The sequence below is a fragment of the Podarcis pityusensis genome (assembly GCF_964106645.2).
Source record: "Podarcis pityusensis genome assembly, chromosome: 9".
In the NCBI taxonomy this organism is placed as follows: Eukaryota; Metazoa; Chordata; class Lepidosauria; order Squamata; family Lacertidae; genus Podarcis; species Podarcis pityusensis.
The window spans coordinates 59,283,781-59,310,926 of NC_138034.1; the positions used below are offsets into that span (position 1 = coordinate 59,283,781).

General features: G+C 41.3%; 1 protein-coding gene and 1 long non-coding RNA gene across 7 annotated transcripts in view; one reads left to right on the forward strand and one right to left on the reverse strand.

Moving 5' to 3' along the window:
* PDLIM5 (PDZ and LIM domain 5) overlaps positions 1-27,146 on the reverse strand; it is a 127,010-nt gene that overhangs the window by 83,313 nt on the left and 16,551 nt on the right. For all 6 annotated transcript variants that reach the window (XM_081020757.1, XM_081020760.1, XM_081020761.1 and 3 more), the window contains exon 3: positions 6,163-6,314. In XM_081020757.1, the coding sequence (XP_080876883.1) occupies positions 6,163-6,314 (152 nt within the window). The remainder of the gene's footprint in view (positions 1-6,162; positions 6,315-27,146) is intronic.
* Positions 14,623-20,609, forward strand: LOC308485478. The gene is made up of 3 exons (XR_013990551.1): positions 14,623-15,105; positions 17,335-17,451; positions 19,870-20,609. It is a non-coding gene; the product is annotated as an uncharacterized lncRNA (long non-coding RNA).

Here is a 27,146-nt window from a genome sequence, read left to right on the forward strand (position 1 = left end):
CTCCTACAGATAGTTCATGTTGTTGCGGTCTACAGTTTGAGTAGATGCAGGAATTCATTAAGAAAGAAGTGGGAGAAACGTACAGCGAATACTACATATCATTTTACTGATATCTTTTAAGTTAATGAAGCTGGAAAGAAGAAGCAGAAAACAGAAGTCCTAAATGTAATGAAGAGGAACAGCTCCTCTCCGAAAGCAGAAAACGAAGTGTAGAGGAGAAAACAAGAGGAATTTGTCCTTTAAATAAGAGGTCATTGATTCACCCTTCTAATTTCCCCTGAAAGTGTTTGAGCATCTCTTGAACTTTTGGGAAGGGGGTAGTTTATGAATAGCCATTTAGCAGTTAATAAATGGAAATGACAAAAAATGTCAGCCGCAATCTTATCAGTGTAGCTCCTCCCACTCTTAGCTTCTTTTAAAGATTACCTTTCTGAGAACACTCTCCCGCCCCCCTTCTTGATAACATGGAAGAGACACAAAGCTAGACATCATCATCATCATAGTTACATCTCCAATAGCTTCATTCCCCCAAATACATACATGTTTGTCCCCACCCTATGCACAGTTTATATTAATATTTTTAGTGGAGCAGGCATACTATACGGTTTACACAGAAGAAATAGAATCATAGAATCATAGAATCATAGAGTTGGAAGAGACCACAAGGGCCATCGAGTCCAACCCCCTGCCAAGCAGGAAACACCATCAGAGCACTCCTGACATATGGTTGTCAAGCCTCTGCTTAAAGACCTCCAAAGAAGGAGACTCCACCACACTCCTTGGCAGCAAATTCCACTGTCGAACAGCTCTTACTGTCAGGAAGTTCTTCCTAATGTTTAGGTGGAATCTTCTTTCTTGTAGTTTGGATCCATTGCTCCGTGTCCGCTTCTCTGGAGCAGCAGAAAACAACCTTTCTCCCTCCTCTATGTGACATCCTTTTATATATTTGAACATGGCTATCATATCACCCCTTAACCTCCTCTTCTCCAGGCTAAACATGCCCAGCTCTCTTAGCCGTTCCTCATAAGGCATCGTTTCCAGGCCTTTGACCATTTTGGTTGCCCTCCTCTGGACACGTTCCAGTTTGTCAATGTCCTTCTTGAACTGTGGTGCCCAGAACTGGACACAGTACTCCAGGTGAGGTCTGACCAGAGCAGAATACAGTGGCACTATTACTTCCCTTGATCTAGATGCTATACTCCTATTGATGCAGCCCAAAATTGCATTGGCTTTTTTAGCTGCCGCGTCACACTGTTGGCTCATGTCAAGTTTGTGGTCAACCAAGATTCCTAGATCCTTTTCACATGTACTGCTCTCAAGCCAGGTGTCCCCCATCTTGTATTTGTGCCTCTCATTTTTTTTGCCCAAGTGCAATACTTTACATTTCTCCCTGTTAAAATTCATCTTGTTTGTTTTGGCCCAGTTCTCTAATCTGTCAAGGTCATTTTGAAGTGTGATCCTGTCCTCTGGGGTGTTAGCCACCCCTCCCAATTTGGTGTCATCTGCAAATTTGATCAGGATGCCCTTGAGTCCATTATCCAAGTCGTTGATAAAGATGTTGAATAAGACCGGGCCCAAGACAGAACCCTGTGGCACCCCACTAGTCACTCTTCTCCAGGATGAAGAGGAACCATTCATGAGCACCCTTTGGGTTCGGTCAGTCAGCCAGTTACAAATCCACTGAGTGGTAGCATAGTCAAGACCGCATTTTACCAGCTTCTTTACAATAATATCATGAGGCACCTTGTCAAATGCCTTGCTGAAATCAAGGTAGGCTACATCCACTGCGTTCCCTTCATCTACCAGGCTTGTAATTCTGTCAAAAAACGAGATCAGGTTAGTCTGACATGACTTATTTTTCAGAAATCCATGCTGACTATTGGTGATCACAGCATTCCTTTCTAGGTGCTCACAGACTGTTTGCTTAATGATCTGCTCCAGAATCTTCCCTGGTATTGATGTCAGACTGACTGGGCGGTAATTATTTGGGTCCTCTCTTTTCCCCTTTTTGAAAATAGGGACAACATTTGCCCTCCTCCAGTCTGCCGGGACTTCGCCAGTTCTCCAGGAATTCTCAAAGATGATTGATGAAGACTGGAATAACCAGGTACTTAGGATCGCATGCACGTAATTGTGCTTAATATTGAGACTATGGTTTGTAAGGAAAGGGAAAAAAACATAAGGAGGATTGCTATAGGAAATATGAGAAGGATCACTATGGTGAGAAGCTCCCCTATAGGCTCTTCTCCAAATTAACGCTAAAACAAAAGATGCCAAGTACATTCCACACAAATTAGTGTAATGGAACCCTGATGCTCTTTTTTGTTTATAAAGACAACCAAATTTTCAGTGGGAGTTGGGGAGAGAAGGGAAATAGTTTGAACTGTGGTTGGTGGGTCTGCGTAACCCTTTCCCCATGACTACTATTGCTTTCCTCAAATTTCTCCAGTACCAAAATGTTTGTTTTTTAAAAGAAGCTTTCAATTGGCATTCTGTTTCACATTACGTACAAGAAAGAGATGGGTGCATGGAAAGGGGGGTGGGGAGTGACTTATATAACTGCAGCACTCTATATACTTTCTATTACAGGTCTCTCCAGAAGAAAAGTTGTAAAATATCATCCCCATTCAACTCAACTGGAAATAGATGTACCGTTTAATACATTTATTTTCAGTAGCTTATAAAATAATTTATCCAAGTGTGTGTTAAATGACTTGGAGTTGAAGTCTGTCCAAAAAATTGCATCTGGTTTCCATCCGTTCTCATGGGAAACAAGTCTGTACTTCAACTGAAAAAGAAAAAAAATCAAATACCAGGGAGCAAAATAATAGTAATAATCCTACAAAGCCATTGGGGAAGTTAGGGTGCTGTGAAAGATGGTTATAGACATGCTCACAACCTTAAATAGATTTCATGTGCCTGATGATGAGAACAAACTAAACCATAAACAAAGCAAATTATTTAGCAGAAAGCGTTCACAAAAACACTCCCTGTGCCAGTTTCCTACTTCACTGCATCCCTGATTTTTCAGTTCCACTCTTATCTTATCAACCTGATGTGAGAAGGCTTCAGGATTGGGATTATGTCATTGCTGTGTTCTGTTCAAAACATGGTACACTCTTGATGCTAATAAAGATAGTACCAGTAGCTGCAGCAGCTGCTGAAAACATTGTCAACATCCCCCTTCACTCTTAGAGTACCATTCTAACAGTTCAAAGTGTTAAAAAGAAAGAGGATGGAACTTGTGCATTTTAACAGGCAACTGCTGGAATATATCTGACAGAGGGAGCAGTTTAGGAATGTTCACACCAATTCACGCCTTTGATGAAAGTGCTGTCTGCTGTTATTTCGGCATAAACCAAAATCTCTGGCATACGCTGCAGTCATTTACCTGTTTTCTAGTAACAGCATAACAGAAGCTGCCTTGAAACTGTATGCTTATTAAAGGGGTCTGCACATGATGCGGGTGGCGCTGTGGTCTAAACCACAGAGCCTAGGACTTGTTGATCAGAAGGTCGGCAGTTCGAATCCCCGCGACAGGGTGAGCTCCCGTTGTTCAGTCCCTGCTCCTGCCAACCTAGCAGTCTGAAAGCATGTCAAGGTGCAAGTAGATAAATAGGTACCACTCCGGCGGGAAGGTAAACGATGCTTCTATGCGCTGCTCCAGTTCGCCAGAAGCAGCTTAGTCATGCTGGCCACATGACCTGGAAGCTGTCTGTGGACAAAACGCAGGCTCCCTTGGCCAGTAAAGTGAGATGAGCGCCACAACCCCAAAATCGTCCGCAACTGGACTTAACGGTCAGGGGTCCCTTTACCTTTACACATGATAAAGAGGAAACAATGCTGTGTGCGCAGCCCTGCTTTCAAAGTCTGGAGCCCCCAAAGTCATTGATGGAACCAAGAGCAGAAACCTACATGCATAGAGATGCATCATGCAGGGCCCCAGTTTACCTAGAGCTTTACACCTAAACGCTTCCTATTTGGGGACATCCACATGCATGGTGTCAACATTGGGACATTGGTTCAGTGACAAGGTCAGGGCAAGGGCAAGCTTCCTCTTCAACACATGAGGTCTCATTCATAACACATGAAGGGAGCTACAGACTTCCACAGCTGTTGCTATACAGCAGACATGGCGGCCAAATGCAGTGCCCCCAGGCATCTATCTGGATACAGCATATCCTGCAACCCTAAGTATCCTTTCTACTAACCATTTCCAGGGGTTAGTTTATTACAGCAAATATATTAGTCTTGTGGCACCCTAAGGACTAAAAAAATGTTATATTGCAGGCTTTCATGGACTACAGCCTATTTCATAAGATGCAAAAAGTGTAATCCTAAACTGGCAGATTTATATGCACATGGGTGTAGATAAATATATGTACAATAAGTGGAGGAAAGAGGGAAATGAATTGAAGAAGACTGTGACAATTCAGGCTTGAATGAATATAAAAGAATTTCAATGACCATTCACAAAGCAGTGTTCCTGACAAAGAACAGCAATTCACTCATCTGATTAAGTGGGTTCCAGCACTCAAAACCTTGCACCATAGTAAAATTTGAGGTACCACAAAACTTTTGTTGCTTCTGCTACTAACCGTGGCAGTAGGAAAATATGTGATAGGCATTGGTACTGAGACAACACTGTCTAATGTTTCCGGGATCCAAAGAGGATTAGAAACAGATGGAGAATATGGGACTGGAAACTGGCACGAACCCACAAGACAGCATTCCCCCTTAAACAATGCTAAGATACCAAGTCTGGTACCAAAGGACAATTTATTTGATCTTTGCTCGCCTAATCCTGTGATAAGCTGACTTTGCCTCCAGCTGTCAGGTAGCAGACACTAGTGACTCATATCCTGTATGGAAGCTGAAACACTAACTCATTCACTATCGGAATAACTCAGTGGAAAGCTCCAAGGATCTTCCAATTTAGGTACCAAATAAAGGCTAAAAACCAGGATTGCTGCCACATTCCACTCCCCATATTGCCCTATTAAAGCTCCACACACTTCCTTCTCCACCCCCAAACTCTGATGAGGAAATCGTTCTTGCAAATCTGTCGTATGCAAAAACATATGCACATATAAAAACAAAAGCAAAACAACATAAAAAGCAGCAATAATTCAACCTGTATAATATCAATTTCAAATCCAAAACAGATAACCAGCTGGGATAGCCATCTTCACTGAGAAGCCACAAGGCTATCCCAGCTGGTTATAAAGGCTCAACAAACACCTAAATGATAATAGAGATAGTGGTTGTCTGATACATAAAGGAAGGTCCCACCACATTCAAGGTCCATTTCTGCAGGATGCTCTCTCCTGCAGAACAAATAAACTGTTTACAGTGACAAGCACCGGATGCTATATTACTGTAATATAAACCCTGCCTGAATGATGCACTCTAAAACCTAATTTCCAGGTGTGCAGGATGAGCTATAGTCAACTCAGTGATGAAGAGGGGAGATGCTCTCAGGCTTCTATTTTTTAGGTACTGTTCATATTCCAAGGCTGAAGCTTCCTTACTGAGAACTGGTCCTAGGCTGAGCTCCAAGTTAAAACTCTGGTTTTCTATCACCACTATCGCTCCTTCCTAAACCAAATCACTGGATGGAAACACACACACAGAGGACACTGACACTTACAAGCAATAGGTAATGCAATCAAACGTTTTTGTCAGGTCTCATACTTGGACACAGAAGCAGATTTAAATTTGGGGGGAGGGGTAGTGGTTTTGATAACGATAGTTCATTCTCTATAGGTTCAGAGTATACTAGTTCATTACCTTTAGGACATACAAACAAAGACAAGATACAAGGTTTCAAAGGAAGTATAAGGAAGAAAGGTTACATATATCACTAAGTTAGGTGAAATTTTAGCTCTGTATTAGCAAGCTAAAAGCTCAGGGGATATTTCTCTACAGGGTGATCTGACAGGTTTGGGTCATACAAATACACCCAACCATTTTAGTAAAATAATAATAATAAATTAATGATGCCCATTCAAGCTACATAACTCCATTACATCGCAAAACATCAAAGGGTGCTACCAGGCAAAGGTTGATATACATGCATTCCAACATACAAAAAGAACAATGTGTGGGTTTTCCTTAGAAGTAAGAGTTATTACATATTTTTTTTCAAAAAAAAGCATTTACCTTTGCAGATTCATAGTCAGTTTGCCTGAACAGGTCTTGATCTTGTTTTGTGCTTCCAGGTGAGTCATGCCATCGGCACTTATCCCATCGATACTGAGAACAACGTCACCTATTCCCACGTTTGCATTAGCTGCTTTGCCTCCATCACTCAACTGCAAGGTAACAAATGCAATGATAGAAGTATTAGTTTTTTTAAAAATTACCACCCAAGAGCATGACCCCAAGAGTTAATCAGACTTGTGAAGTTTCTAAGTGGTCATTCAAAAACCAAATGTTACAAATGTTCTTACAATAAGAATTCATTGTAAGGATCAAGTCACGTGATCCCAGCAGGGCGTGGTGGCCTCTAGAAAAGAGCATTCAGTCCATACTTTAAAGTCCAGCTCCAACAGTAATTGATGGAGGGGAAGGATTATTTGATTATTTGACCACTGGCAATGTTCACTTAAGCTTTACACAAATTAGTTTCCAGTATGTCAGTAAATAATTGGGTCACGTTGTGCTACAACCATACAATGATCAGTACAGAACACTAACAAATCATAGAATTATAGAACTGTAGTGTTGGAATGGACTGTGAGGGTCGTCTAGTCCAACACCGTGCAATGCAGGAATCTTTTGCCCAATGTGGGACCCTGAGATCAAGAATCTCAAGCTCTACAACTATACTGTGTTGTTATACAGTAGTACCTCTGGTTAAGTACTTAATTCTTTCCGGAGGTCCGTTCTTAACCTGAAACTGTTCTTAACCTGAAGCACCACTTTAGCGAATGGGGCCTCCTGCTGCCGCCGCGCCGCCGGAGCCCGATTTCTATTCTCATCCTGAAGCAAAGTTCTTAACCTGAAGCACTATTTCTGGGTTAGCGGAGTCTGTAACCTGAAGCGTATGTAACCTGAAGCGTATGTAACTTGAGGTACCACTGTACTTTGTTGAGGTAGTACTCAGCATAGGTTCTCTCATGGCAGCAATGTGCTGGTAGGACTATGTGATTCAAAAGCAAACCCCCTCCTCATCTTGAGGACCATGTCTCCAAGTGCAACTTTAGAACTATGGACCTAGAGTTGTTAGAGTTGTTAGCAAACAGATCTAGGGAAATCGGCATCACCAACCCGCACGAAATTGGGAATGGGAAGCCATCCATAAAGTTGTCAGCGGAGTACAGATTAGAGAGGGCCAAATGAATACACACCCAACTCCCCGGACCAATTAGGAAGCATGCCTGCACTTGCCCGGGGCAGGTCAAGAAGCTTCACTGAAACCAGTAGTGAAAACTAGAAACTTCTTGCATCTCTTTAGAGAGGTCACTCTCATGTTGTGAGCATATTGCATCTAGAACTGTAGATCCTTTTTCATTCAACGTGACAAGGTTATTCATGAGTTATGAGTGAAGAAGTAGCACTACAAAATGACATTCAAAGCTGAAAGTGAGATAAGTGGATCCAGAAACTCAATCAAAGCTCCCGCCATTATCAGCACAAAGTATGGGTGTGCATGCATGATCTCTGCATTGATTATGTAAATGGAAGCCCAAACAATATTCCAGGCAGTTCCAGGCAGCAGCCTTCATACTCTATTATATTACATCAGACATGGGGAAAGATGCTTTCTGAGAATACAAGTGGGAGGTACCTAAAATAGGCCCAAAAACTCCTTATGTCTAACAACGTAGGAGTTTAAGAAATGTTAATATGGAAGTAGTTTGTGGAAGGAAAGTTTCTCACCCACTTCTGTAGCTACCTTTGTCCACCGAAAAGTTTCTTTGAAAAATTGGGAGTCTCTTAAAAATGTAGGATGGCATTGGAAACAGCGTATACGAAACTTTCCTTCCAGTGACCTACTTCAAGTTAACTTATCTTAGGATTCACGCCCAATTTTGTTTTCTGTGCGTGACTTAGTTGAGTAACACCTGTACTACTAAAAGCTGACTGATACAAATCAGCAAATGCTCAATTTAAAAAACACCTCTTTTAACAGACACCGAAATGTTGTTATGGTTGGCGTCTTGTGAGGGTGGGGATGCTAAAGGCTGAACAAACAGAAGAGAAGTCCTTCTTGGTGACCACCTCAAGATGTACAGGTGAAGGCAATGGAGCAACCAGGAGGGCATGCTCTGTAGAGCTCAATAATTACAGATCATATTTAAAAATGCAGATCTTGCAGTAATATATGCTTCAAGAATCTGACTGCAAGGAAACAAAATGTAGTAGATCGTTGCAAATGCTATCAATTGATGTTGTGCAGAAATGCTTCTGTCAGCAAAATAGGATGAGACCTAATTCTTCGTGATGTCCCTTCCCCTATGCAAGCCCCCTGCATCCTCCTCCCCTCAATCTCCTCTGCATTAACCACCCCCCCCCAAAAAAAACACACCTCTGGAGCAGATTTAGGGGCTGTGGGGACTGTGGGAGGGAGGGATTCACCAAAAATTGTCCCCTCCTTATTCCACTGTTTTCTGAGCAACAACCAACATACAACTCTTTTTACTCTTTTATTTTGATCAAAATTCATTTTAAGGTATATATTGGTATTATTAGGCAGCAACAGCCAGAGAGAACATCAACATTGTCTAAATCCATGCCCTTTAACTCAACTATTTAACATTTTAAAATTTAGATAAAATTAACCGGCAAGGGCAAAATCAGCATCTCTTACTTGAAGAGAATGAAAATAGTTCAGTAATTATTCAGCAGCAAGTGAATGAATAGCACCGCCACTGGGAACATGAATAAAATCTTAAAAGAATATAAAGATGGAAAGAGCAAGTTATCCTTTCCATTCAGCCTGCCAATGTAGGATTATTCCCTTCTGTATGTTCGCATATGCTTCTGTTCTGCCTAGTTTCAAGTGTCTCACGGCATGGGCCTTCCATACCTTTCTCTAATAATTTATTGCACTGCTGTACTGCTACATAGACCTCACTGTTGATAAATTAATTACCCCTGCCCCATTCACATAAAGAGCATTCGGTCTTGGAGGGGAGAAATTTCCATTGCTCGCATTTCCAACCATTACTTCCCAGCTATTAACCATAACTCAACTCACAAATGATAAATCAGTCTCACTTCTGGGTTTCTGCTCTTGCCAATTCCTTTCAAATAGAGCAATGCTAAATGAAAATGTTAATCTCTGTCATTTGATTTCTTCTATTTAGCCTTGCGAATAAATGCCGTTTCTCTTAATTATTTTATGACTGCGTTTTTGTGCACACATGAACAAACTTCCTTAAGAGTTTAAGCCGCTGCGAGCAAGTAGAAATGCCCCCACAGCGCAAAAGAGGAACACGCTTCCCTTGTATATCATACAGACACTTTCTGTATTGTCTTTCAGGCACCAATTGAAGTTTTTCTTCTTTCAACAAACCCTCTGAGTAGATACTTTTTATCCCAGTTGGTGGTAATAGTGAATTTGAATTGATTTAATATGTGTGTTGTTTCAACACACACACAGAGCGAGAGAGAGCGAGAGAGCAGTATGTGTGGGTACATGTACACACAAACATTCCTACATGCAATCACTTTAGTAGTTTTTATGTGTGCAATTATTCTGCGCATGTTTTCCTTGTAGAGTTCTGGGAGTTTCATAAATGAAACAAACAAATAACAGATTTGTGCAACAAACCTGAACATGGCCATTCCGCATATTGCTGGTCACATCTAAATGCCTTTAACCCCATGCACTGCTCTATCCATATCCATTAGTGCCCACAGAGGCAGCACCATCACACTAATGTTATGTGGGAATGAGCCAGTTCATATAAGTGCATTGCAGCCTTACAACCAGCAACACACCCTGCATTAATCACATCAGGTACTCCTCTTCTGTTGCCTGAGAAACTTTCCAATAGCACCTCTCTCATAATACAGCAGAAGGGTGGAGTTGCCGCTATGCCTTGGCTTTTATCCTGTGTCATAACACTTAATCAGCTCTATTCGCAGGAATCTCCCCACACATATCTTCTGTCATGCAATGACTCCCAGGTCTAGGCTTGGACTATCAGGAAAAAAAGCCCTTTCAGCTTTTGGGGATGCTTGCAGGAAGCTGACCCATGCCACTCTTTTTTCTCTGTGTCGCCCGTCCTGCTCCATGGGACTATATTCTTTAATTGCTGCAAGAGCAACAGCAAGCTAAGCTATTTCAGCTTCCAGTTCTGGAGGGCAGGAAAGGCAAAAGAGATGTAATAATAATATAATAATTTATTATTTGTACCCCGCCCATCTGACAGGGTTTCCCCAGCCACTCTGGGCAGCTTCCAACAAAGATTAAAAATACATTAAACTGTCACACATTAAAAACTTCCTTGAACAGGGCTGCTTTCAGATGTCTTCTAAATGTCAGTTAGTTGTTTATCTCTTTGACATCTGATGGGAGGGCATTTCACAGGGCGGGCGCCAATACCGAGAAGGCCCTCTGCCTGGTTCCCTGTAGCTTTGCTTCTCGCAGTGAGGGAACTGCCAGAAGGCACTCAGCGCTGGACCTCAGCATCCGGGCAGAACGATGGGGGTGGAGACACTCCTTCAGGTATACTGGGCCGAGGCCATTTAGGGCTTTAAAAGTCAGCACCAACACTTTGTGCTCAGAAACGTACTGGGAGGCAATGTAGGTCTTTCAAGACTGGTGTTGGTCTTGGTGGCCACCCCCAGTCACCAGTCTAGCTGCCGCATTCTGGATTAGTTGTAGTTTCCGGGTCACCTTCATAAACTAGGGGAACAAAGCTTTCATAAGAGTCAGAATCGTAGAATTGTAGAGTTAGAAGGGGCCACAAGGGTCATCTAGTTCAACCCCCTGCAATGTAGGAATATTTCACCCAATGTGGGGCTAGAACCAACGACTCTGAGATTAGAAGTCTCATGCTCTACCAACTGAGCTATCTTTCATCTGGCTAGAATTTGTCCCTCTTAATGCGTCTTTGGCTGTCTGGATGGAGAGTTGTGTGTCTTCAAGAAGGGTAGAGATAACTGTGAAACAACCTCTGATGTACTTGCTATGGTCCGGAAGATGCTGAGGAGACATTTATTGTCCTAATCTCTCCCACCAGCATTTCCTTAACCCTATAGCCTGTTTTTGAACATTGTATTTTATTGGAAATTAATCTCATTGTTTCATGCGGCAACTGTTCCTGGCTCTTTCAATTAATCCAAGCTTTTCTACTTTTTTTAAAAAAAAGTGTCAGAGATTATTTATTGAAAGCATGTTAGCTAACTACGGTCCTACAAAATTTCTATTTCTGCAGCAGATCCAAGAGTCAGTGGTATGGTTGAGCTGCAAGACTATGAAATGGAACTCAAGATTTGTTGCTATTGCTGCTTGCTCTTTTTGGTGAACACATGTCGCTTTTTGGCAGAGTGCATGCTAGATGTCCGATTTGGAATGGTTCATAGAAGAAACTGCACACTCAGCCAACAGCTATATATAGGGATCCCCTCTTTATTTCTCTTGTATCCTCTTATAACCTGATAGCACTGCAATGTTCTGGATTCCTCCTCCCCAAAGGACAAGCAAGGTTCCCTTTCTACAAACAGTTTCGACATGAGTCCAAGATTCATTACAGTATTTCTAAACTGGTTGTTGCCACACACCTTCCTCCTTACAGCAATATTATTTTCCTATTCAAGCCAGTACAGACGCAATGTTCCTGATTTTATAATCATACTAAGATCAGTGTATATGTTCCTCCAGCTCCTTATATTCTCATGCTTAAATTCACCCACTCCTTCGCCACCTCCACCAGCCACTAGACTTAAACCAGTTCACACGATCCAGAGTTTTGTCTTAATCAATGTGTGCAAAGCAGCAGATCTTTTTCAGCTTTGCGCTGAAATGCTCTATTTGTACAAGACCAAAAAGAAAGTGTTCATGGCTTTAAAAAATATGTGCTGATATCCCTCTGATAAGCAAGACAAAGTGGCCTACTGGGAGTTATCTATGTTAAAATGTGGCTTTGGCTAATGTTACAGCAAAAATTCATCTTGACAAAATGGAAAGCAGGATTACATTCTTGCTGATAGTGCTAATTAACATGGAATTGATTTCGAGTGAAGTTTGCTAAACTTTGCACTCAAACATATTATTTTGTATGTTCTCTCTCTCTCTCTCTATATATATATATATATATATTAAATGCAAGTGCTTAGTGCTAAAAAATAAGATCTTGCACATATTTTTCTTCCCATAAACTACCCTCCATATAACAATGGGTTGTTATTTGGAATTCATATTTCTTGGGAGCATTTTTCTTACCTTCATGTATAGTCTAACTGCCTTTAGTATACAGAAGCAGGGGGGAGATGTCAACTGTACATGATGATGAGAGTATATGTTGCAGGAAATGCCAACTGACTATACGTCAGAGAGCCCAATATGAAGCCATCAGCACTATTGCACCCTCAGACAGCCCAAGCACTCACCAGTGCCTTCTGCCCCATTTAATTTTTATATTTACAGGGATTAGAAGTGGCTGCCTGTTTTGTTTTGTTTTTTGGATCAGGCTCCCTATGTTTTATTTGTTTCGGGAGAATCTAAGTGCCTTCTGGAGGATCCTGGGAATGACTAGCGTTTTTCTCTCAAGATTTCCAATTGTGCAGGTTGGAGACCCCCTTAAGAGTTTAGCACATGTCTAATGTAAGACTTATAAGGGATGCAGGTGGCGCTGTGGGTTAAACCACAGAGCCTAGGACTTGCCGATCAGAAGGTCGGCTGTTCGAATCCCCGCGATGGGGTGAGCTCCCATTGCTCGGTCCCTGCTCCTGCCAACCTAGCCGTTTGAAAGCACGTCAAAGTGCAAGTAGATATATAGGTAACCCTCTGGTGGGAAGGTAAACGGTGTTTCCATGCGCTGCTCTGGTTCGCCAGAAGTGGTTTAGTCATGCTGGCCACATGACCCGGAAGCTGTACGTCGGCTCCCTCAGCCAATAAAGCGAGATGAGCACCAGAATCCCAGAGTCGGTCATGACTGGACCTAATGGTCAGGGGTCCCTTTACCTTCAATGTAAGACTCAGCTAGAGTCAAATGTGAAGTTTAGTGGATAATGTGTATGCTTGGGTTCTGTTCCTTGGGCCATTCCATTAACCCAAAGGACTTTGTTCCCCTGGTAGAGTCTAACAAGTTTTCCTATATAACTCTGAGAATTATTAAAGCCTGCCTATTAATTATATGAACCTAAAGAGAATAACTTCACTTGTTTATGAAAACAAAAAATAAGTGCAAGCAACTCTGGGCAAATATTAATCCAATCAGAATGATATTTTTGGTGATTCCAATACCTTCACATTCTTTTAATTTAACTTGTACGCAATTCCAGATTCATGGCAAGGTACTTTCATTTCAAAACTCAAAATGAGTCACAAATGAGCAAACTGGTTGGGAAAATGTTTGGTTCCCCCAGTGGAAGGTGCTGCAAAAGTTGAGTGCTGTTGGTATTCAACAGCTTATGTTTCACAAAGGTGCCACTTACTTAGTGCTGCACAAGAGCCTGCCGGAGCCGAAAGCCCAGCATGAAAATGTACATGACATTTGCTGGTACTGTAAATGTCATCAGACACATACCATGCCACAGTATGTCAGCCCTCAGTAATAAGGATTTCAGAATACGCTTCATGCATTCTACTTGCCTGGCTGCATCAAGATGATAAATTTGCAGTCAGAAGATCTGGCCAAGAAATTTTAGCTTCCTGTAGCATGCTTATTAAGCAGACCTCTGCTACAATTATAGTGCTACACAATGAAATATACTCACAGCAAAGTTGCTTGGTTGCTTTCTATCGAAAGTACAGGTATGACTTTTCACACAATTCTGGCTTCAGTTTTCCACCAGCCAATTTAAATAGCAGTTACATTACAAGTATGACCTGCAACAGCCTGTTGCAGCGCATTTTCGATCCATAACAGGAGTACTTCTGCTCAGAGCTGCAGCCAGTCATGCTTTAAAGACTGAGCTTAAGCAGGGCCATTATTTCTTCCCCTGCCTTCCGTTTTTCCTTTGTCAGTTGACACTCAACACTCTGTGGCTCCTGCAGGCCACTGATCATGCTCAGTGTTCACTGGGCTGTTTTTTGGGGGGGGGTAGGTGCGCTTCTGTTGTTTTTTAAGAAAAGATTTTGTACTTCTGTATACTGTACTTCAGGACACGGGTGGCGCTGTGGGTTAAACCACAGAGCCTAGGGCTTGCCGATCAGAAGGTCAGTGGTTCGAATCCCCGTGATGGGGTGAGCTCCCGTTGCTCGGTCCCTGCTCCTGCCAAGCTAGCAGTTTGAAAGCACGTCAAGATGCAAGTAGATAAATAGGTACTGCTCCGGCGGGAAGGTAAACAGCGTTTCCGTGCACTGCTTTGGTTCACCAGAAGCGGCTTAGTCATGCTGGCCACATGTCCCGGAAGCTGTACACCGGCTCCCTCGGCCAATAAAGCAAGATGAGCGCCACAACCCCAGAGTCGGTCACGACTGGACCTAATGGTCAGGGGTCCCTTTACCTTTACCTTTATACTGTACTTCAGGGTTCAACCCACGAAGCATGGTGATGCCTTGCTCTTGTTTCTCTGTGGCTCTGTGCTATTGCCACTCAGCTGCATGCAGTTTGCTATTAGATGGGGATGGTTCACACCTTTTAAATAGCTGGCTGCATCATCCTTTCTATCACATACTAACTATATCCAACTGTTCTGTAATCCATCTATGTAATTTTGCTTTGGATTTAAATTTGGTCTTTAATTCCTAGTTTGCAAATGAATACTGAGGAAGAAGTTGGCAGTGAAGACTTCACCCATAATACTGGCATTGAAAGTATGTGAATAATTACAGACTTGTCGTTTTCTCCCAAGGGTACCTAAATCAACAGCAACACTACTTTATAAAGTGTTGAGTATTTAAACAGAGCTAACAGTAGAGCGATTCTTCCCTGCAAATAGAGGACATGAAGTGCTATGGACCATTGGGATAATCAAGATTTGGTGAGCACACAGCCCACTACTGCTTTGCCTTCCAGAAAACATGCCAAAAAAATCTATACTGCTAGTTTTTATATATACTAGCTCCAAAGAGGTATCTGGCACAGTCTGGTGGGACTGCACCACTTAATATAGGCAGGAGAGACATACCAAAATCATTTATATTATTTCCTCCATTCAACCAAAGCACATAGGATTCCCAGACTGTCCTCTATCAAGGAAGCTCCAAACCTGCTTAGCTTCACCAAGGCTGTAGCTCTGAGAAGCTACAGACCATGCTCTGGGACCAACAACCAATTTGAAACAGCATTCAGAAAGAAAGGTTTCAGCCTAGGCATCTACTTGATGTGCTACTTATTCCAGGTCTTTATTGCTGCACAACAATAAAGGATTGGGGACTATTCAAACATTCTGTTCCCCCATATGCATTATGTGCATCTTAAATATATTATTTCAGTCTCTATTTGAGAATTTTATTTTTACTTTTAAAACAAAAATGTACCTTCTGGGAAGGATCAAAATTGTGACCATTCCAAGGATAGCTCCACAACCCACTTCTGTGTATGGAAATACACATACACACACACACACACACACAAACACACACACACGTAAAAATCCAACATGGGGATTGGGGATTACACCTGTGGCACTATGAAACCTTCCCTATTTCATACTGAGATTAAGTCAACAGCAATCATAACAGCTGCTAGGGATACAGACTGAATTGGTCTGGAACAGCCTCCCTTGGGAGGTTGTACACTCTCCTTCCTTGGAGGTTTTTAAGCAGAGGTTGGATGGCCATCTGTCATGGATGCTTTAGCTGAGATTCCTGCATTGTAGAGGGTTGGACTAGATGACCCTTGGGATCCCTTTCAACTCTACAATTCTATGATTCTATTGTCTGGGGTGGGGGAGCATCTTGATACTCATTCACAGTTTGGGGCTGTTTGGAGAAGCTGTTTCACAAGATCAACTTAGCTGCATTTCACTGAAACCCTCTCTATAAAAAGGCAATATATCAAAACAAACCCAAGGCCATTTCGGGTATTTGGAAAGGAAAAAGAAAGTTAGAGCAATAAAAACCGTAAGTGCTGTCTGGAGGTTTGGGAAGGAATGTTTCAACATCAGCTGTATTATGAGGAAAGCTTCCTTCTTTCTTGAGCTGATCTGACTATTGGGACACCAATAGCTCTCACTTATTTGTTTTCCATTTCATCTGAAAGGGAGGAGTTGTGCTTTCCCAGGAATGCCATGTGCAAAACAGAAAGGCTCCAATTTCTGCATCCTCAGTTTGGTTCTGCTTTTAATAGCAGGAGCCCTCAATTCCCACTATTATTACCTTTTTCATGGATCCACCCAAATCCCAAGTAGCAGTACAAGTACTACCACTGCAACCCTTTATATGCACTGTGCAATCCCCTAGTAATGTTTCTACCCCTTGACTTTGTAACACACCGAGTTTTAACAGCCATGGATGTTTAAACCTCTTTGCATGTACCGTATTTTTCGCCCTATAGGACGCACTTTTTCCCCTCCAAAAATGAAGGGGAAATGTGTGTGCATCCTATGGGGCGAATGCAGGCTTTTGCTGAAGCCTGGAGAGCGAGAGGGGTCGGTGCGCACCGACCCCTCTTGCTCTCCAGGCTTCAGGAAGCTATCCCCCCAGCCCCGCAAGCTAAAAATACGGTATATGGTTCTTTCTATACAAGATGCTACATGGGAAACAATTCACAAATAAAATAATGTGATGTTAGGACAGCATGTCTAGTTTTTCAACTTCAAGCTGCCCGCGTAGATTTTTCTTTTAAAAACAAACAAACTAGTCAATTTCTGGTTTTCATCCATCCAGCTAAAAGGGATAGTCTCTCCCTACTTTTATTCTCAGAATCGGTAAATTAGCCTAAGAGACACTGTATGCTTCTCACTGTTGCACCATCAAGAAAAGTTAATTAAGTGGTGAAACAGAGTCTTATCAGTGTTGACACCCTGACTAGGGCATTCCTCCCCTTAAGCAGCACAACTAGCAGTGAAACTGTTGTCATTTTTTCATCAGGTGAAAACTCATCTCCTTATTTGGCCTTTTGTGGATTGTTAGGAATTTTATCACAGCTGCAAGTGAGGAACCCATATTGTGGCTCCCTGGTTATTTCATTATTGTATTTTTATCTGCTTTTGTAAAGTTGGGTTGAACTGGTTTTAATATAGTGTTTTTTCTGTTTTATTGTACAGGACTGCAGCCCAGTTTAGGATTATATAATGGAGAAACTAGAAATGGTCATATAAAAAAGAAAAGAAAATGAAAGACAGTTAGGAGAGTCTCCCTGCAGCACACTTTAAAATCATCAAGTAGGTCTGAGATGTAAGGTAATTTTGGTCTACTAACTTGGACTCCTTTTGTGCTTGCTTATTTGCAAGAAAGCTCAAAAAAGGAGATTTCTGACAATTTATGGTGACATAATTTATTGTGGCACAAACTTTATTCATGGCAGTCTAGGGTTTTTTTGAAAGCATTCATTCATTGGCCTTTTAAAACCTACAGGGCTTACTATCATAAACAAATGGCTTATGGAATATTTTATTGCCAGAAAATCCTACAAAGCACAGTCAGAGATCTACAGAGTATTCAATCCTATACATGTCTGCTCGGAGGTAAGCTGAACTGAGTTCAAAAGGAACATATGGGATTGCGGTCTACATGGTTATTTTTATTACTCATGTGGATATTCTTAAGATACAGAAAGAAAATCGCCAGTGGTAGAAAATATGACCCTGCAAACTCCTCATAACAAAATGACCAAGACTAATTCCTATTAAGAGGTGCAAAGGCTACATGTTTAATACAAAAATAGCAGCTTGAATATACAAAATACAATAATACAAAAATAATACATAATACAAAAATAGCATAACATAAAACAATAATACATAATACAAAAATAGCAGCTTGTTTGCATATGGAAAAGCTCAAACTGCCCCTAGTTCTTCATATGCACTTAAAGCTTTTAACAAAAAAATGTGTTTTCCAGCAAGCATATCCACACACTGCAATAATGTACAGCAAATAATTTATTGTGCTTCTATCAGTCATGGAGAGGGATAAAGCATTATGAAGAACACTAAAACCCTGTTTCCAGAACACAATTCTGTCTGCTTAGAAGATTTTACAAGCAGTCATTCAATCACATGCACTTAAGGCTAATTTCTGCAACTGCAAGGGCTAGGAACAAGAAAGAAAAGAAAGAAAGAAAGAAAGAAAGAAAGAAAGAAAGAAAGAAAGAAAGAAAGAAAGAATCACAAGCCCTATGTTTACCTTCATTGAAGACACTACCTTTCATTTACTCCAGCTGAGTATTTCCTAAGAGCAAGCTGTACAAAAAAAACCACCCTACACACAAAACTAAAAAAGCCCATAGGCTTTGTATAAGAGGAAAAATGTATTTCATAAGATAGGTGTTGGGAAACATCAACAACAAAGCCTCCTCCTAAAGGGCTTTCATCCTTTCGCAGCCACTTTTTCACAAAAGGGAATTTTTCTTTACTTTTTGGGTTGCAACTAAAGATTTGTTGGGTTTTGACTGTAAAATAGTGCTTGATTGCATCAAAGTAACATTGCACAATTGACATTCTGTTCTCAAACCATGAAGGCTCTTAATATTGCATCATCTATATGACCACCACAACCGCTGGAAACACTCTTTCATTTAACCTCTGCCCTAGCAGTAATTGGGTTGTTTTATATGCAATGTATATATATTTATGTACACAGTTTGTATCTACAAAAAAGAAAGGAACAACAACCTAAGCTTGCAGTGTAAAAAATAATAATAATCGAAACCTTAAATGTGCATTAAGAAGAATTCCACCACAAGGGAGACAAAATACATACTTTAAAATACAGTGACTACAATAAAGCTCAAAAGGACAAATAGGTTCATGCCCTGACAAGTGGTATGAGGTTATACGTCCAAGAAAAAGCAGAGAGAAAAACAGTGTCCAAATAAGGAAGAGATGAGTGTGAAAATTGAGCCTTGCAGAGATTTGAGCCTTGCAGAGATTTGCTGGAATAGTTTAAGCTGTCACTATGAACACACAGGCTAAAAAGCTTTCATTTTAAAAGGTGGTTCAAATAATTGGAAGTTCCTTTCTGAACCTTTATGCCTTTAAAAAGAACAAAAACAACAGCAGCAGCAGCACAGTGTCAGTGAAAATCTCGCTACTGGTCAAAACTCTCATTTTCTTGCTCCTTCATGTTAAAGATGTAACTGGATAAATTTTGTTTCAGTTCTGTTTTCTGTAGGAATTGTGAAACCCAGTTCTATCCAAGTTAAACCAAATAGGCCCTGCTTAATTCAGCGGGACCAGCTTTAGCATATAGCAGTACAGCCTTAAAAAGCTTCATATCACTGTCACGAATCGTGGCTAAATCGGTTAAAATAATCTTGTGGAGGCCTCCAAATACCTCCAACATCATGTTTAGTTATGGAGCCTGGAAAGCAGCACCTTGTGATAATGACATTTTAACTCCTTTTAATTAAAAGCTACTGGTTTTAAGAAGCAGGGACCGGGGAGATCATTTGAAAAACAAGATTAGGGTGAGGAAAGCATCAAAGAGGCGAAGAACAGGGCCTTATGCTGATAAAGAAACAGTAGCTCTAGAAGTTTTGCTTTGCAATGTGTCAACATTAAGAATGACAAATGTATCCTGGAGCTGCCTTGGGCTTTTATGTCCCTTGCCATGTTCTGAACAATGCATCATAATTTCAGGTCTCACGGACATTACAAGCCTCCTACCACATTGCGATTAGCTTCAAAAGAGACACAGATGTTGCTTTCTGAGTACTGCTGAGGAGTACAGTGGAAACAAACTTCAAAGCAAAATAAATAAATAAATAAAAATTCCTTTCCTAGAAAACCGGACAGAATTTATTTATTATGGCTGAGCTGACAACATCAAGTCAAAGAAATAGGAGGCACAGTAAAAGAGGCTAAATATAAGAGGAAGGAGGAATGGATGATCGTAGGAGGAAACTACTGTCTTCTATCAAAGTTGTCACTAAAGCAGAGTAGGGATAGAGAAGTAGTTTTGTTTTGTTTTTGTTCTAACTATTTATTTATGCTTTTATCTTGTATTTTTATCTTGTGAACCATCCTGAGATCTTTGGATGAAGGGTGGTAAATAAATATAATTTCAGCAAAAGAAAAGAGTCTGGGCATATCTATAGATGCATAATGATGTGAAAACTAATTAAATTCTTCAGTGGTGAGAAGGATCTTATAGCAGCCTTTCACAATCTGGTGCCCTTAAGAACTCCCAACAGCTCCAGAAATATGGCCATGGTATCGTTCAGCACATCCCGAGAGCCCGAGGGTGATAAGAGGCTGATCTACAAGCTCATCTACAAATCTACCTACGATGGTACAGCCATTAACTAGGAGACGTGCAGATTCCTCCCTGGCTTTCCTTCATAACTTGGGAGCCACCTTTCTGAGCAACATTAGCATAAATATTTCTGCAACACCTTATTTGCTTAACTGGTCCGCAATGGGGTCAAGTAGGACACACATTCATTAAGGCTGTCTCTTGAGAGCCTTAAAGCACAGAATGGGCAGACGTGACTCTAAGTTGCTTCCTGCAACCTTGTTGAAGGCTATGGGATGGAAGATCTAGAGCACATGCTACTAAAGCAAGTTAAAGGGACAATCTTTGGAAAAGATTAGTGGATACAGATAGCTCAGATGTTGAAAAACAAATGTGTGCATCTAGGATTTACGCTTCAGGGTGTTTACCCAACCTATGTCAGGTGCACTCCAGGGTTTTCGTACACCTAGCGGTATGTTATGATTTAAGACTTTGTGGTTTCTCTTTGCTGTAATAGACTAACACTTCTATGTCACTGAATCAAGGGGGCGGAAAATCAAGCATATAACTTAACTATGTAGCTAAGGTCCTCAGAATACAAAACAAAGGGCCTGCACAGTTTACTGCTAGATATTATTGTTTAAGAACGAACATTTTAAACCTTGCTTTTTCCATAATGGTTTGGCCAATTAAAAAGAAAAACGAAGCTTAACCATAATGGTCAGTTGAGTTGTTTTTGGTCTTTGCATGCAAAAGCAAGCACAGATTCTGCAAGAAAGGCTCAACATTAATGCTCTAAGGAGGGCAGAAGTTATTTAGAGCCTATACTGGCACCTCACTTTCACACACTACCCTGCATATTAAGTTTCAGTTCAGCTACATAATGAACCTTTAGATTCATCTCTCATCCCAAGTGAGATAACTGACCCTACAGATTAAAATATATATATATATATATTCCTTATTTTTTTTCCAAAAGTCCTGGATCGTGCTTTTAGTAAAAATTTCTGCTTATGTCCAGATGTGCAAATAAGATTACAAGGAACTGAAACACACAACAGATGCCTGGAAGAAAGACAAAAATTTAAAGTTAATATACTTTAAAGAATATTTTAATGTTATGCCCACTTCCAACACATCATATGCAGAAGCACTTTTCAATTATATTTTAAAACACAGTATCTAAAAACAGAATATTATACTCTGCTTTTAAGTCTTTAAGACAAATTTTAAATAGTGCTTGCTTGATGAACCAGTGTGTAGTAAGTGCTAGGAAAAAACAGGCACAAACAAGTAGCACATTCAGTATCCACTACTGATTACAGCACTCCTAAGCAAACTTTGGAACCAAGATTCCAAAGTGATATAGATCAGAGGTCATATACGTCATAAATGCACACTCCTGGAATCTGGGGACATGGTGTTCCAGTGTAGACTGTTGCACATACCAGACATTAATTTGTAGAATTGAAGCATACATAACAGTACTTTACTCTGAATTTTCAATGCATATACTTTGCTCGTTTAAAAATTTGGACGTTACTGCATCAAAGAAAATTGTGGCATGAAGTCCATCACACATTTCTCTCCACAATTAGCACAATTTCACTATGCAGTAAGTCACATTTTTGCAGGCTAGAGCTACCCCAAAGAAAACTGCATGAGAAGCATTTACAATTAAAACAAATGTTTAACTCTTCTAAAAATAACTGTTAAGGTGTTGATGCTGTGGGTTCGAAGGCAAAGGATGCAGTAGCCTTGCTGAAGCTAAATTAATCTGTGTGTGACCACACCCAGGAATAAAGAGGCAAGACACAAGTAATGGGCTGAACATTTTATTTACAGTACCTATAGGAGAAATGAGAAGAGTGGGAACCTAACTTAACTTCAACCTTGGGTGGGCAGAAACCTACCCATTTCAAGGGGCATGACAGGGAATAGCCCTGGGCTCCACTTGATGCTGACTACGGAGGCCTTTCTGTCCCACAACTCTGGGTAGCTGTAGTGTTCCATTTCCAGGCTAAGGGCTCCACAAACCAGGTAGCTGCCTAGTTTCCGGAAAAGCCCTTCATCTTCAAAAGTACCTAAGGAAGGTCACCTGTTGTCTAACCTTAATCTTTCCTGTATCTGCCCTGCCAACAATGTGACCAACTTAAGCATGCACCCAAATTATTTAACAACACCACCCCCTCAACACTCTCAGATTTGGTAAAGAGCAGACTAGACAAACCTCCTTGACCAATCTGCATGTTGGCAACCAATTCCTACTCAGCCCCAAAGTGATTCTATACTGGAACAGAGCGCAGGCTGAGCAGGTGCAAGAAGAGCACCAAAGAAGCCTGTAGGGGGTGCGGTCAAGGCACATGACTACACACCCAAATACCAGGGCCAGCATGGTCTCCCTGCATCCAGGGCCAGCTGAAACAGTGCTCCCAGATGCCCTCTCCACCACTACTCAGCATTCTGATACATTGCGATTACAGATGACCCACATATAAATGCTTGTTTCTGTGCACACACATCACTGGTGTTTGGATAAGACCTTTCCTCTTCAGGGATGGCAAAGTAGCAATTAGTTGCCATCAACCAAAAAGCTAGCATTAGGCAGCTTAAGATTTACCATTTCTAAAACGGACATTTATTTTATTCCAGTAAAGCCTGGGCAATTCATGGCCAACAATTTTACTCTGAAAGGTAAATCAAGCACTGTTTACAGAAAGCCGGGGGGGAGGGGAGAGAGAGAGAAAGGACTTAATGATTGATGCTTTTGATGTCTGATGCCTTTCGATGTCTGATGTTCATAACCGAAATGGAAAAGCAATCTCGGTTTGCAGTGGGAGGTTTCATGGGAATGGCCTGGAGTTAGTTAGCATCTGGATGGATTATTGCAGTAAAATGATGTGGAGCATGTCATTGGTTTGGCATATGGGCATAAACGTACAGGATACTCTGCAGTAAGAGACACATTGGGGAAGCTAAGGGGGGAGAAAGTGCTTTTAAAAATCCAGTAAATGTTAGGAGTTTTTTCCCAGGCTATTAAAAAGAAAAGACAATAAAAGGCATGAGAAACACACAACACTTTATAGCTTTTCGTACACATGCAGTTGGATAATTGCTAACTAGCAGTTCTGGAGCAAGGGCTGCATAGCACCACTTACCAGTCTAGGTGTCACAACCTGTACAATTTATGCTGAGTAAAAAGGGACGCGGGTGGCGCTGTGGGTTAAACCACAGAGCCTAGGGCTTGCTGATCAGAAGGTCAGCAGTTTAAATCCCCGCGATGGGGTGAGCTCCCGTTGCTCGGTCCCTGCTCCTGCCAACCTAGCAGTTCGAAAGCACGTCAAAGTGCAAGTAGATAAATAGGTACTGCTCCGGTGGGAAGGTAAACAGTGTTTCTGTGTGCTGCTCTGGTTGACCAGAAGCGGCTTAGTCATGCTGGCCATATGACTCAGAAGCTGTACGCCGGCTCCCTCGGCCAATAAAGCGAAATGAGCACCACAACCCCAGAGTCAGCCACAACTGGACCTAATGGTCAGGGGTCCCTTTACCTTTACCTTAAAGTGGTAAAACATATCCTGATGATGTGTCACCAAAACTTTCCAATAGCTACATAAATAAGTAAAACTCTGTCTATTATTTTTTTATAAAATTTAAAAAATCATTATTGAAGCACAAGGAAACCAATATCCCAGTACCTTCACACTCCTAAAAATTTGGGCAGACCTCCATTTTAATTTGTTCGCTCAAAGTTATTTCACACATTTTACTGCTGGAGAAGTTAGGCATGCTAGTAAAATGCACACTTTCCATGTTGTGATATTGTGTTACTGCATTCAAAGATAAAATTACATATGACCCAGCATACAACAAATAAATATCCAGGGTGGGTGGTGGAATTGACGCAACACTTTCAGCTGCACTAATTGTTGCATACAGCATCTACTTTCTGGCACAATGGAAGGTATTTGTTAAGGATGACAAAAAAGAAAGAAGTTAGGAAATAGTGCTCATAGCCTTCCAGCTGTACACTAGAATTTCACACAGACTGAAGAAGCTGAACCCTGATGGATATTTGAAACCAAGCTCTGTGCAAGCTAGCAGCAAAACTGATTCATTGGACACTGTATATCTTGATGCATGAGACTTTAGCTGCAATGACTGTGAAAGGAGAGGAGTTTATCTAAAAGTGAGTCAAAGTTGAAGATACAAAAAACACTCAAAGCCCCACTTGTCATATTTATGCTTTCTCCTCAGCTTCTATATCAGGGCTTGCCAACTCAGCACTCGTGGGCAAAGGCTTTTACTGATGGCCCTGGGAAGCTGCCCTAGACTCTGAGTTGTTGTTGTTGTTTTAAGTAAGTCTCTAGTCCTCCTGGAAAGAAAGTTATGAGTCAAAATGTGCAGGTACTTTTAAAGCAATTTCTGTGAAATGAAAGTGAGTGCCGTGTGGCTACCTTGTATATTTTCCCTGGAACTGAGGAATGTTCCCTGCTGCTATTGGTTAACAACAGCATCAGAGTGTTTGTGTGCAAGAGAGAGGAAGATATCAGTATTGTGTGATCTCCACAAGCAGGACATAGCTGACTTCCCATAAGGTTGTCGTGGTGGCTGTCTCTTATTTTTGTGTTTTGGTGCACGTGCACGGAGCAATTATTTTGTGATAGGTACCACCAGAACTCTCTCAAAATCTAAGCTGTGCCTTCTGGTCCAAAAAGGCTGGCAACTTCTTCTGTGCTATAGTTATGGAAAAGTGAAAACAATTAATAGACGGAAGTTTAGCTCTGTTTGTTTGTTTGTTTGTTTACAAGATCAAAATCTACCACATTCAACTATTTTGAGTGTGGCTTTCTCTATATGCACACAAATCAGCTGCCTCAGAAAGCATTTTATTTTCAGCAAGATGCTAACCACCATCTTATCAGATTGGCAGCTACCATTAACATGACATTGCTGTTTGAACAAGTGAAAACTAAGGCAATTCTCCATTAGCCGCCAAAAGCTGGGGGGAAAGCAAATATGTTGAAAATTATGAAGTAAGAATTTTTAGCTTGATTTTAGCTCAAAGTATTCCCAGTGTTGGATAAACTGTAAAACTAACCTTGAGTTCGATTTTTATTTATTTGGACATTATATCTTGAATTTACATGCAACAAAATCCAATTCACAAAGGCTTACGATATATATATATAAATCACAACGGTTTTTTTAAAAGACAATAAAAATGACAGTAAAACAGCATCATAAAAACCACACCATCAGCAGCAGACCAATAACATAAAAAAGCTCGACTGGAAAAAAAAATGTCCACCTTAACACAATAGCTTTTCCATATGCTAAGAAGACCCTGTCTTTGCTTCCCAACAGCTGTATTTTCACTGGCAAAGGAACAATGAGGAATGCTTCAGAAACTGAATTGCAAATCTCAATCAGCCTCTTATGGCAAAGAGGCAATTCCTCAGGTGGTTCTTTAGATCAGAGGTAGGGATACATGAGCCCAAGGGTTGAAAGTGGTGGTCCAAGTCTCCCTGGCCCTTGGGACTTTCCCCAGGCCACATGCCTAACTGGCTCTGCTCACGCCCTTGAGTGCTTTTGCCTGGCTGGAAAGTGTCCTAGAATTATGCTAATGTCTCTTGCTTGCCTGGATAGAGACACAGGTGGAAGTGTAGAAACCTATGACTAGGCATGACTGGAATGCAGTCTATTGTACAAAAGGCAGGAGTCACATCTGTTGCTCCCCTTGTTGCCTCTTGACCTGCTCACCTATTGGCATGTGCCCCACCCCTGGATGCCTGAGCCTTAGACTGAGCCCAGAAACAAATTGGAAACCAATGAAGTTGAAACATAACTGGCATGATATGATCTGCCTTTCCACCCCCCACACAAAAGTCTAGCCATCATATTCAGAACCAAATGAAGTTTCCATGCTGTCCCCAAGTAGAGTGCCATGGCAGCAGTGTAGGCTCTAGTCTTGCACCAATACAGTTTATTACATGGCTCCTATTTCACTGTAGCCATCAATGTTTCCTGTGTGCATTGGTTCAATCTTCAGACCAACTTCAGACTGGTGTCTGCTTGATTCATGATTCACACTGCAAGCTGAGCCAACAAGGCAGCACTCCAAATTGAAAGCTTGCTCTATGACAGGCCATTTAGTCACATTTTCACCAGTGGTTCATTCAGTCTGGCGTCCTTCCTCAGACAGTGGACAACTGATGCCTCTGGGAAGTCCACAAGGAGTGAATGGACGTTACAGTCTTCTCCCACTACCAACATCTCTATTGTTCATAGAAGTTCATAGAAGGACTGTAGAGCCCTTATCTGCAGATGAACTAGTTACTTCATATATGAAAGTACTGTATTCAGCAGCTGAGCACTACAGCTTTGAAGAACTCTCCAAAAAAGATGCAGCTTTGTGATACACTATAGCACTACTAGCACCTCAATCTGTCCTTAAATATCAAGAGTCTTCAGCGCTATAATTGGAGGATATCATTGAGAGTGGAAGTCAGGGTGCTAAGGTCACATAGGGCAGCTGTGTGAAAAGTCACTTCTCAATACTTAACATCCATTAAGAAAGTCTAACAAGACCATATGTGCAGTGTTCAAAATTAGCCAGGTGCATTTTGAACCTGGCTTTTGACCACTTTCGACCAAGTGAAGACGCCTGGGCGCCAAGATGGTG